The 13,851-nt window shown below is 30.7% G+C and overlaps 1 protein-coding gene across 1 annotated transcript; it reads left to right on the top strand.

Moving 5' to 3' along the window:
• Positions 1-1,850: 1,850 nt before the first annotated feature.
• On the top strand, positions 1,851-2,513 carry LOC131009768 (NAC transcription factor NAM-B2-like). The gene has a single exon (XM_057937177.1). It carries the CDS (start codon positions 1,851-1,853, stop codon positions 2,511-2,513), a length of 663 nt encoding a protein of 220 aa, XP_057793160.1.
• Positions 2,514-13,851: the final 11,338 nt, after the last annotated feature.

Raw genomic sequence — 13,851 nt, 5'->3', positions numbered from 1 at the left:
CCTGGCCCTGAATTCTTTTTTTGGCATCTTGTACTCCCTCTGTCCACGAAAAAGTGCCCTACTTACCCCTTTTTTTTTTCCACGAAAAAGTGTCATGTTTACCTTTTTGTACATTCACACCCTTTACTTTTCAATTTATTTACAACTTATGTCATTAATAAATCCACAATTTTATTTAATCTATGCAATTAACCCACACAATTAATCCCATTTATTTATTTATTTTCTTAATTTTCAATTTATTTATTTATTTTCTTAATTTGCAGTTTATTTATTTATTTTCTGAATTTCAAGTTTATTTATTTATTTATTTTTGAATTTTTAGTTTATTTATTTCCAGTTTATTTATTTATTTATTTCCAGTTTATTTATTTATTTTCTGAATTTTCAGTTTATTTATTTATTTCCAGTTTATTTATTTTCTATTTTATTTATATATTTATTTTCTGAATTTTCAGTTTATTTATTTATTTATTTTCTGAATTTCAAGTTTATTTATTTATTTATTTTTGAATTTTCAGTTTATTTATTTTCCAGTTTATTTACTTATTTATTTATTTATTTCCAGTTTATTTATTTTCCAGTTTATTTATTTATTTATTTTCTGAATTTTCAGTTTATTTATTTTCTGAATTTCAAGTTTATTTATTTTTGAATTTTCAGTTTATTTATTTTCGAATTTTCAGTTTATTTATTTTCCAGTTTATTTATTTATTTATTTTTCTGAATTTTCAGTTAATTTATTTCCAGTTTATTTATTTATTTTCTCAATTTTCAGTTTATTTATTTATTTATTTTCGTATTTTTAATTTATTTATTTCCAGTTTATTTATTTATTTCTAGTTTATTTATTTATTTTCTGAATTTTCAGTTTATTTATTTATTTCCAGTTTATTTATTTTCTATTTTTTTTATATATTTATTTTCTGAATTTTCAGTTTATTTATTTATTTATTTTCTGAATTTCAAGTTTATTTATTTATTTATTTTTGAATTTTCAGTTTATTTATTTTCCAGTTTATTTATTTCCAGTTTATTTACTTATTTATTTATTTATTTATTTATTTCCAGTTTATTTATTTTCCATTTAATTTATATATTTATTTTCTGAATTTTCACCTAATAAAATAATGTCAAATAGTTAGTGCAAGATTAGTAAAAGTAACCACAATACATTAACACTACCCTTTTAGTCTTTTACACCACTTTTACACCACATTTTTCAGCTTTCTTAAAACCCGTGTCAGCACCCAAATGGGGCACTTTTTCGTGGACGGAGAGAGTACAATTTAGACATCTTTTATTAAAAGATAAATTTTTGCTACGCTATACTCTAACCACACAAACTTTTACGCAAGGCCCGGTCGTGTATCTATCCCGCTGCTCGTATTTATAGATAGAGAGCAGAAATATTGAATACCACCTTACTTGAACAATATCCCACGGCTCGTATTTATAGATATAACAGTATGTATCTAGCTAATGATTTACCAATTGTATTGTATCACAAACTCATAACTATTAATATCCGTATATATTACCAAAACTATTAATTCACAAATTATTGACCAATTGTATTGCATCACAAATTCCAACAATTAAAACCTAATCCAACAATGTATGAAAGTCGGCTACCAAAACTATAGATATATACATGTATTTTCACCTGAAAATTGATTATATTCCAATTCTTTTACGTTTTGAGATACGAGAGAGATAATTCTTTTACCTTTTGAGAAACGAGAGAGATAAAACCAAAAGCAAATTAAAATATGAATACTATTCCGATAGGGTTCCGTTTCGAACCGACGGAAGAAGAGCTGGTTGGAAGTTTCTTGTATGCAAAGATAATGGGTTTTGAGTTACCTTGGGACGGAATCCTCGACAGAGACGTCTACGGCGACGGTGCGGAGCCGTGGAACGTATTCTCCGACGCGGACGACGCCTACTGGCACACCAAGAAAGAAGGCGGCGCCACCAAGAAAACTATCTACGTCTTCCCCAAACTCACCAAGGCGACGTCCAAGTCCACCCGGAATTCCAGAATAGCCGGTTGCGGCACGTGGAGCGGCCAAACCGGCCCCAAAGACATCACGCATTCCGACACCGGCGAGATCATCGGATGCATGAGAATGCTGACGTTTAAATGTTCCAAGGCGGCGGACAAGGATTCAGGACATTGGAACATGCACGAGTACGCTCTTACCGACGCCGGATTGACGGCGACCGGGCTAACGAGCACCGATTTGGTGTTGTGCAAGATCACCAAGACTATCAAGAAGGCGTCTGAAGTTCCGGCGCCGTTTTGTTTCCCGTTGATCGACAGTGGAACTCCGACAACGACGGGGAAGAGAGGTGGCGGAGACATAGAGCAAGAAGGTTGCAAGAGACCTAAATGCAGTGGTGACGGGTTTCTAGAGGCAGCGATTATGGACGATTTCAACTTGGACGGCATAGACTTGGACAAGTTATATTTTGATTTTAGTTCAACTGATTTTGAATCTTTGTTATGAGAGGAGTTTGTATATCATCATTATTTGATCAAAATCTAATGAGACAATGTTGTTTGTCTGTCTTCTTATGTATATTGTGTTGATTAATTGTTTCATTAATGTTTCAATAATTTATCGTTTCCAAGAAAAATCATTCGAAAGTAGAAATATAATTTAATGTTATTTGGAATGTCGTGGCTGGAAAGAAATAAGAAACAATGGATCTATGAATATAGACGATGCGATTAACTATATGGTGAAAAAAATTCAAAGGCCAACTAGATATAATGTTTTGATGAAGTTGTCACGAGGTTTGATCATTGTTTAGATTTCTAGGTGATGTAAGTTGCACGATATATATGAATTATATATATTATGCTAGGAGTATGAAAGCATAATTAAAAGAGAGTACGTACTTAACAAATCTTTTATTAATAGACGACCCAACAAAGATATTTATTATTACGACGGAATTAAAAAACCAAATTGGAATTGATGAAGAAAACCCTCACCTAGACTAGCTAGTTTAAATACCCTCAAATTAAATTTATGATGTTAAAGTTGAAGTGGAAACAATTGACGGCAGTATAAATACCAACAATCTGATTACTCTCAGAGGTTGCGCCGCCAGGGGCAGAGCTCTTGTTGGACTGAGTGTAGAGTGGCGGAGCCATATGGAGGCTAGGAGGGGCTAAAGCCCACCCCCCGAATTTTCATTTTCATTTTTATTTTATTTTTAATTAAGAGAAGAAAGAAGAACATAACATTACCTTTTTTTTTTGAAACCATAACATAACCTATTTAATCATGCACATTGAGAGTATATTTTCTCAACAATTGATAATGAAAAGATTTTGCAATATTTTCAATCAAACAGTACATATCGAAATTAAACGTCATTAGTTTCTCAAACAGAAACAATTAATCTTTCAAGTATTTACTCTTAAGTTATTTATAGTGTACTAGATCTATTTAATGTGTGAAAATATTGTTTGTTTATATTACTTATATATATATATATATATATATATATGTATAGGGGCGCGCTCCAGTGAGACCCCCTATTTTTCGTGTAACATGAGTACAATGAATAAGACATATAATACTAATGAACAAAACGTATATCTAATGAACAAGATGCATATATTGATGAAAAATAAAATTTAAAAATTCGTAATGAATAAGACATATATACTGATGAACAAGGCCGTATATACTGATGAACAATGCAGTATATACTGATGAATAACAAAATTTAAAATATTCTGCTCCCTCCAGGATTCGAACCCTGCGAAAAAAAATCATCCTCCAGATACAATATCAGCCATAGGATTGATAAAATAAACGAACCATATCATGCCCTAGATCTCATGAAAATTAGGGGGTCTCATTGGAGCGGCCCCCTATATGTATATATATATATATATATATATATATATATATATATATATATTTAATAATTATATGGGCTAACCAAAAATTTTGGCTCGAAGTCGAGCTCCCATACAAGTTCAGCCCCCTAACGAAATTTTCAAGCTCCACCACTGTGTATAGTTCAAGGGAACACTGCTTATACGCTTTGCCGGCGGAATAACTTCTGTAACCAGAACATCTGTTGTGATCGTGGTGGCCTGCGTTCCATTACGAAAGGGGCTACTGATGGTGATTTTTTCCCTTCTGGACGTCGCATCAAGTCTTTCATGAAAAAATATCATAGATTAGGAGCCAAATATGGAACTACATATCCTAAATGATTATGAAAAATGATTTTCATAGCGGAACACTATAGTTCGTATGTCTTCATTAAATTTTAATTGTGATTAATATATTCGAATTGAGAATTAATAAACTAGGAAAACGAATAGAAACAAAAATATCCATAGGCCTGCATGGTGGAATATGGGTTAATGCATAAAAGAGGGAACATGCATACACGCAAAAACACGAAGAGATATTATATCCAATAACTAAGTAGAAATTTCCCTAAAAAAAAACACTAAGTACAAATACTATTTTAATATATTTTATGTAAAATATCGTGGTCGAAAAGTAATAGGAAAGAATGTATCTATGAAAATAGAAAATGAGATTAGCATGAAAAAAGTATAAATATAATAAACTAGTGAATAAGGCTTGTACTGCTGGGCTCAAATTGGGCTACGAATCAAATTAGAATTCTCTTAGTGGAAATTTCAGTATTGGGCCTTCTATTCCCTTAATTAAATTTCATTATCCACTCAGCGAAAATAAATACTTTTTTTTTATCAAGCGAAAATAAATAATTGAACGTTTTAGATCGAGTTGATAAAACGGATACTACAGTGTATATATATATATTTATTAACTTCTGGTATATTTTAATTATTATGACATTATTATAATTATTAGATGTTGTTAATTAGGCAAGCAAGTTTAAGAAAAATAAGTTATCGGTAATATCGTATCAAGTTTTATCAATTTCAGTATATCGGTTGTTTTGATATACCGCGAAAGTGCGGTATATCAAAACACGGTACGTTATACCGAAACAAAGGTACGATAAATATAATCGTATATTCTCTATACCGTAATTAAGGTATTACCTATAGATATATCATAGGTAAAGGTAAGATAAAAATATGTGATTTCTCCATATTAGAGGTAAGGTATAAGGTATGACGAATATATATAGGGGAGAGCTACAGTGAAAACACTTCTTAAAATATAAATATAAACGTTTTTTAATGTACGGATTTTATCCAACATGGTTACAAATTCATCCAACATGGTTACGAATTGTGAAAAATAAATTTTTGCTACATTTGGAATTCGAACCCAGGACCACGAATTCATCCAAAAGGGTTACGAATCAACCGTAGATCTTGATGATCTAAAGGCTGAAAGTTGTTTATATTTTATATTTTAAGAAGTGTTTTTATTTTAGCTCTCGCCTATATATATATATATATATATATATATATATATATATATATATATATATATATATAGAATGACTACAATGAAAACACTCTTAAGTGTATAAAATAGGAACAAAATCCTACCATCCATCCATCTCAAATCAACGGCCCAGATCGAATTTTAATACATTGGATGGTTATTCGTAACAAAAACCGCCCAAAGTTTTAAAATGTAATATGCTACTGTTGACTTTACGTCTTTCACTGTCTTTTCTGATTCTAGCGGGCATGGATATGGAAAGATTTTTATTCCATATCAGAATTAATTTAATTATTGTTACAAATTTTTCATATGAAATAGGCATTTTCACACATCCTTTACGAAAATTTTTGTTACGAATTGAAAGTACTTTTGTTACGAATTATATTTTCATGTAAAGTGGAAAAAATTTATTCTATGAGCGAATTGGAAGTATTTTTGTTACAAATTATATTTAATACTTTGCAAGTTTAATTTAGGCTCGAACTGGAAGTAACGTTGTAACTTAGGAAATTTTCAATGTAATCACGAATTATAAATAATGATGTTACGAATTAATAGATGAAGATAAGTTAACTATTTTGGAACGTCCTCCACACGAAATATTTAAACAGATATCGTGAACAGAAATTAATTTTTGACCAAGATGAAGCAAGCGCAATACTTGACTGCTTCATCTCCATAGTTGCGGCGGCCTGTGCAGTTTTTGGAATTTGGATGTATAGGTTTGTGAAAAAATCTTTAATATGGAACATGGAAAATTTTCATTATATGTTACGAATTGAAAGTATTTTTGTTACGAATTATATTTTTATATAATAAGGAAATGTTTCGTTCTATGCACGAATTATTTTTCACGTTTGACGTTAAGCAGAAGAGAATTATTTTTCTGTAAACTAAGCAATGACGTTTAGGTTAAAGATGAATTATTAAAGATTTGATTTGATAAGACACGGAAATAAATTTTTAATTAATTAAGCAAATCTTTGTAACAGATCATGATTTGGGTAAATGACAATAATCTCCTCTAAACTTCCATGCGTGTATTTTATGTATGATTTCTAGGATAATTTGAAGCCACAAGATCTTGCAGATCCAACAGCCAGAAATTGTTCATATGTTATACACTTAAAAGTATTCTTATTATAGCCCTCCCCCTAATATGAATATTAAATTTAATGATTGTGCCAAGGTGGACTCAAAGGTGAAACTTTAAACTCAAGCATTAAATAACCATTGGTAGCTAGGCCCCAAAACACACATTAATTCTAGACAAACTTGGGTATAACCGGGTTGATTTACACCCAGAATAGTGTTATTTATATGGTTCGGGTCAGGATACAGGTTCGGATTAGAGTGCAGGTTAGGCTCTAAATAAGGATGCAATCCGGTTGTACCCAAAACCACCTCATAATTCTATGTTTCAATAGTTCATAATTTCTAATTAAGATTGTGAAAATTTAAGAGCCGATGAGGCCTATTTCAAGTAACAAAGCTAAGGCATCCAAATACTCTCATTTGTGAGAGGTCTTAGATTCAATTTTGCATGCGTATGGGTAATTTTCGCATGCATGTGAGTTGCTTATTTGATTATATATTAGATACCTCTTGTAATTCGCAATATATATAATATTGGAATTGTGAAAATTTAAGAAATAAATTATTAAAAATCATATGAAATTAGAAATATAATTTTGTTTTATTTAAAATTTCGTGGTTGAAGAAAAGGAATATGAAAGAATGGATCCATGAAAATAAACGATGGGATCAGATTGAAACAAAATCAAAAAGTTAGTGAGTCAAATTGGGATTCTCACTTTCAGTTCAAAATAGTGGATTCAGTATTTTCCAATTTTTATCTAGTTTAATTACTTGTCTTGTAAGGTCAAAAATTTTAATGGACTTGTCTTGTCTTATTGACATATCCCTATACAGTTAAGTGTTCTCCTATTCCCTTAATTCTAGTCATCGAAATCCTGACAATGTAATTAATTGGAGTTTATTCATATATCAATTGATTAGTTTATGTAACATGGTATTTATTGGAGATCCTGACAATGGGCATAACTTCAAGAAATCCTATAAGCCCATGCATAAGTCATGCCCATTCCATTCCTATACATTTCTTCCTTGTGATATATGTTCCACTCTCTGCACTTGTATATGTTTTATTGGTGAAAATTTGTTTGACTGATTTAGTTGCGTATGATCAGTTTCCAAGATTAATTCATAAAATTATTATTTTGCCATTTTAGTGTTCACACAAACTCCAATATCTATAATCTACGTACGTAAAAGAACGTAGAATTAGTGAATTAAAGATGGGAATGGTACTGTCATAGCTATTTTCTTTTAGGAGATAGAGATGATAGAATTGCAGTTGACTGACTAACTTTGACCATTTGATTTTGATGAGTGATATGACTCACTCTAGTAAATCTCGTAAACTTAATTAAGGAACTGATGTTTTTATTAGAACTGATGAACAACGATGTTCATGTGCGAACCAATGAACAAATATATAATATACATGAACAAAAACGCATGAACAAATATATATATATATATATAGGAAGAGGTTCTAATAAAAACCTCTGTTAAAATGAGAACTAGGAACCTAATCTTGACCTTTTAAATATTAGATTTAATGGTTAGGATTTAGTCAACAAAAGAAACTGTGCACTTAAAAAATATGCAATTTATGCAATTGAAACCAACAATGCAAAATACTCAAGCAAATCGAAATTGTGCATCTATGCAATTGAAACCGTGCATCTATGCAATCGAAATTGTGCATCTGTAGTTTAATCTCAGCCCTCTATTTTATTTAAATCAATGGCTTTAAATTGGTTCCTAGTTTTCATCTTAAGAGGGGTTTTTATATTAACCCTACCCTATATATATATATATATATATATATATATATAGGGAGAGGTTCAAATAAGAACCACTAAATAAAATTAGAACAGAGAACCATTTTAAACCATTCGATCATCAAGATCTACGGTGGATGCATCATCTTAGTGGATGAATGCAGATCCTGGGTTCGAATCCTGAAGGGAGCAAAAAATTTATTATTTTCGGATGCATTAAATTTAATAGCGAATGCATTAATTTATATAGTAGATGCATTGATTTTAATGGTTCTTATGTTCTCACGATAAGTGTGGTTCTCACTATAACCGCACCCTATATATATATATATATATATATATATATATAGGGTTGCATTCTACAGAAACACAATATTAGATGGAGAATGGAGTCGCAATCTGGTTCGTCAGATCAATCTTGATCAAAGACTGAGATTAGAAGTTAATATAATTAAAATTGGTAAGATTCATAATATCCCTTAATTTACTCTCTTCTCTCTCCTCTCTCCTCTCTCCTCTCACGTCACCCCTCACCTCTCTCCTCTCTCTCTCTCTCTCGTCCCCTCTCTCCTCTCTCTCTCTCTCGTCCCCTCTCTCCTCTCTCCTCTCTCCTCTCTCTCTCTCTCTCTCTCTCTCTCTTAAAATCAAAATACATAATTAAGTTCATGACAAGTTCAACACAAGTTCAGAAGTTCAGAAGTTCAACAAATTCAGAAGTTCAGAAGTTCAAGACAAGTTCAACAGAATTATACGTATAAGTTCAACAAATTCAGAAGTTCAGAAGTTCAAGACAAGTTCAACACAAGTTCAACAGAATTATACGTATAAGTTCAACAGAATTATATGTATAAGTTCAAGTCCGTGAACTCGCCGTCCGCCGCCATCCCCGCCGTGGCCGAGAGCCCCATCAGCAGCTGCATCTCCACCACCATCGCGTAGCACCGCACCTCGCGGTAGATCACCTCCATCACCGGCAGATAGACGGCGAAGGAGATCCCCGCGCCTAGAATATCCGTTACAACCTTTTGTGTGTGTTCTGTGTGTGTGTGTGTGTGTGTTCTGTGTGAGAGACGAGAGAGAGAGAGGGAAAAAGGGAAGGGAGAGAGAGAGAAATGAGAGAGGAGAGAGGAGAGAGGAGAGAGGAGAGAGGGAAAAAGTGACGGAAGAGAGAGAGAGGAGAGAGGAGAGAGGGATGTGAGTAATTTAAGGGATACTAATATTAGCTTTTAATCTCAGCCCTTGATTAAAATCGATCTAACGAACGAGATTATGACTCTAGACTTTGCAAATATTTATGTTCTTGTTGAACTCTTCCCTATATATATATATATATATATCAATGGTTCTACTAAAGCTTATATGTCTACATCAACACTAATATTTTGGTTTGGATTCCTTTAATTAGATTTAAATTAGACTCGATCCTTATTAGAACGGATTTTTGTTTGGGTTCCTTTAGTTAGATCAGATTTTAGTTTGGGTTCCTTTAATTAGATTTAACTTATTTTTATGTGATCCTATATACTATAACTAATTTTTTTTTTATCAGTGGCGGTGATTCGAATAGGTAGGTTTTCAGAAAAGTTACAACTTTATTTCATTGAATAATTTGCGAATAATTCTAATGAACGTAATAAAAATATAACGAACAAAGGAGTCGATGATCATTACTTTGTGATACATGCTCAATAAAAATCAGATAACGTTCATTATATAATTATAACGAACATATTAAAAAATATAACGAACAAAGGGAGTTGTTCGTTACTTTTTGATGCACGTTCAATAAAAATCAGTTAACATTCATTATATAATTCAAACAAACGTATTAAAAAAATATAACAGACAACTGAGTTGTTCGTTACTTTGTGATACATGTTCAATAAAATCAGATAACGTTCATTAGGTAAAAAACGTAATACATAAGAAATAATTACTTATGAATTCCTAGTGTATCTTCCAAAAATATGTTGATATGGTTAAGATATGATATGGTAATTTACGTTATATGGACATTAGTATTTTACAATCCTTATTCATCCTGAAAAAAAAAACGAAATAAATCATAAACACATGTTCGCTATCTTCTCCCTTTAGAAGTCACCACACCATATTCATAAGCACTCGTGATACCAAGTTTATTTTCGTGATTACAATGACCTACGGATCGAACTTGGACTGAAAGTGAGAATCCTAATTAATTTGACTCGTAGCTTATTTTAAGTCCAGTACTGCAAGCTTAAATTTGAATTAATAGTTTTTTTAGTTAATAAAAAAAATTGTTTTCATTTTTTTAGGTGAAAATTTGTTTATGTTAAAATTGATGGTAGTAATTAATATAAAAGCGTGTTGGATTAACTAAAGATCCAAAAGTACAAGACTTCTATAAATGTAAAAATGGTGGTTATAAGTCAATTCGTGAAATTATTGTTTTACCGTTTTAGTGAGATCTCTTTTCAAAGTAATAAGGAAATATATTATTCTCCTATCAATGCAATGAAAGAGTAATCAAAGTCATCACAAACTTCAATTAATTTTTGTATTGGATAATTTCAGAATGGATTCAATATATGTGTGGATGTTTGCAGGTTGTGGACAAATGACAATTCACATAATGTAATAATACAATTGTAGTGTTTTATTAAAGTATTTCAATGATTTGCACCGTACGATCATCTACACAAAATAATTAGTATTTTATAGATACAACAAAAATTTGATGCGCGACTATATATATATGTAATTTCCTATTTTTATTTCTTTTCTCTCCACATATAAATACGAGCATCTTGTGTTATGTAGTAAGACTTAGAGCATATATTTTATATGTTTTAAATTGATTAATTCATCTTTACATTTATTCCTTTCTTTGGAGATCCTAACAATGATTTAATTTTATAATTATAATTTAGCTAGTATTATTTAATACTATGTGGCCATATTTATTTTACACAAATTATTATGTGCGGACACCCGCATAGTATGCGGCCGGGTCAGGTCCGTCTTGACCCGACCCGAAGCGAATAGTTATATTAATATTTCACGATTAAAATCAAAATTTAGGGTAAGTGTGTTATTAATGAAGAAGGGGCTCACTTTTATTAGTGAAAGAAAATATCCAAAAAAAGAAAGTGCACACTCTTGTGTAACATCCCAAAATGGCAAAAAGTGAACAGTCTTATGGGACGAAGGGAATAATAATAATAGTCGTAAAATTACAATGACGAAATAAATTATTCCTAATTAATTACTTTATGATAACGAATGCAACTCCATGAATTTATGTTGTTTTCAAGGACAATGCATTGTAGAAATGCACGTTGGTTAGTTAGTTAACGACTGAAAAAATAGTTAGTAATAGTAGCCTCTTGTCGTAAAAATCCGACCAATTCCTAAGTTCAATGACCGAAATAACGGTCGTAAATTCAAAAAAAATGGTCATTAATTTGACAACCGTTTTTTCGGTCTTTAATGTTGTAGACGACGATGCAAACAGAGACTCCACTGAATGGTCGTTAGCGAAGCTAACGACCATATTTTTGTAATTTGCGACTATTTTTTTGGTCTTTAGGACGACATTTTCTTGTAGTGTTGGTTCACATGGTATCTTGAAAACCATTGCATAAAAAAAAAAATTGTTTCACAAATTGTAGTGTACGGTGCGGACAGTCTAGTTCGGACCGGTTCAATCCGGTCAGGTCAAGTTTATTTATTTATTTTTATTTTATTTTATTTTTAAATTCTCTTGCCATGACCCTTCTCGGTCCATTCAAAAATACATTTGCATGTATTAAAAACTTCATTTGCATGGATTAAAAGTGTTATTTGTAATATTTAATTTTTTGAATACTAAATATCATTTGATTTTATTATAAAAGTATAAGTTTGTTTTTATGCAAATTAAAGTATCATTTGATTTATACAAAGTATCATTTACGAATTATCATTTGCATATATTAATTAAAAGTATCATTTTTATAGTATCATTTGTATTGTATTATTTGCTTTTATAAAAAGTATCATTTGTGTATTATTGTTAATAAAAATGTCATTTGTTAGTAAAAATATCATTTTTATTGGTCGAAAAAAATGGACGAAAAAATATGGATGCATAAAAAATCATTGAGCGATTTGAGTTGGGTCGACTGGTCTGGGTAGGACTGACCAATTAAAATAAAGTATTCAAACAAAACTTATGGCAAAGAAAGTAAAGTTTGCTTTACTTTTTCATTAATTCACTCTATAGCTGGTATGTTCAAGACACCAATTTTTTTTGACGTGTTAAGAAAAAAAAAAAACCATGTGACACAGTTTTCCTAATTGTCAAAATTAGTTCGTCCCTTTGATAAAATATTACTACTTCGTTTTGCATCCATAAATACAACTCAACTTGTTATGAATTTATTAAATGATATGAGTCGAAACCTACATAAGTATTTATCATCATCATTATAAATTCACACATTGTGCATTAAAAGTTAATAAATAGGTTAGCTTATAAAAAATTATCTTTGAATTTTGTTAAGCCAACACGTACGATACCATATTAGCTAGCCTATTTAATAAAAAACTAATTTTTAATCTTTACATTTTATTATATATTTAAATATATATTTATTTATTATACTATTGCGTACTGTTTTGGATTCATATTTATTTTCCCTTGTCATTTCGGTTTGTAAATTTTAAATGTGATTGTAAATTAAAGTATTTATTACATAAATTAAAAAGTCAAACATCTAGGTATAAAATTGTATTTTTCGTTTTTATCCTTTTAATTCACCAACGCTCACCTAATAAAAATACATAAATTCTACTGTACATCAGTGCGCTGCTCTAGTGCATTTCGATTTTTAATGAAAAAGTATCATATACGTAACGTAGTATATCGAGTCAATTAATGGATTGGAAAAGGGAACAAGTTTTCGATTAACGCATATTATTATTGAGTGCGGACGTCCGCATAGGGTGCGGGTGGGTTGACCCGCGCTCCAACGTGCACCCTGACTTGAAACTTTGACTCGCACCCAAAATTATTACATTTGTTTATAATAATTGTTATTTTTAATAAACATAAGATATGGAGTACATTTGCGCGATCAAATGTATATGTTATGCTTATTAAAAGTAAATATTTCTATTAGGGTTTAAGATTTAGTGTTCAAGGGTTAGGGTTTAATGTTCAAGGTTTAGGGTTTAGTTTACAGGATTTATGATTTAGAAAATATAATACTTCATATTGAATGAAGTTAAATACTTATATTTTACATAAGTTATGTTAACAAATGTATATTTTATACTTATTAAAAGTAACAATTATAATAAACAAATGTAATATAGGTCAAATCAGCACGGGTCAGGGTGCGCAGGTCGGGTCGGACGTGGGTCGGGGCAACCCAGCCGCATCCTATGAGGGAGTCGCATGCAATACCAACTGTTCGATTAATGCATGGCTTCTTAATTAATCTTTTCTCTAGAGCAATTAATCAACCTATATATCATTAATTAATTTCTAGATCAAGTATTGATATCATATGTTATAAGTTAAC

This window comes from Salvia miltiorrhiza, chromosome 1, assembly GCF_028751815.1.
Source record: "Salvia miltiorrhiza cultivar Shanhuang (shh) chromosome 1, IMPLAD_Smil_shh, whole genome shotgun sequence".
Taxonomy (NCBI): domain Eukaryota; kingdom Viridiplantae; phylum Streptophyta; class Magnoliopsida; order Lamiales; family Lamiaceae; genus Salvia; species Salvia miltiorrhiza.
Note: the sequence above shows the minus strand (reverse complement) of the source record. Positions and strands in the feature narration are given on the sequence as shown.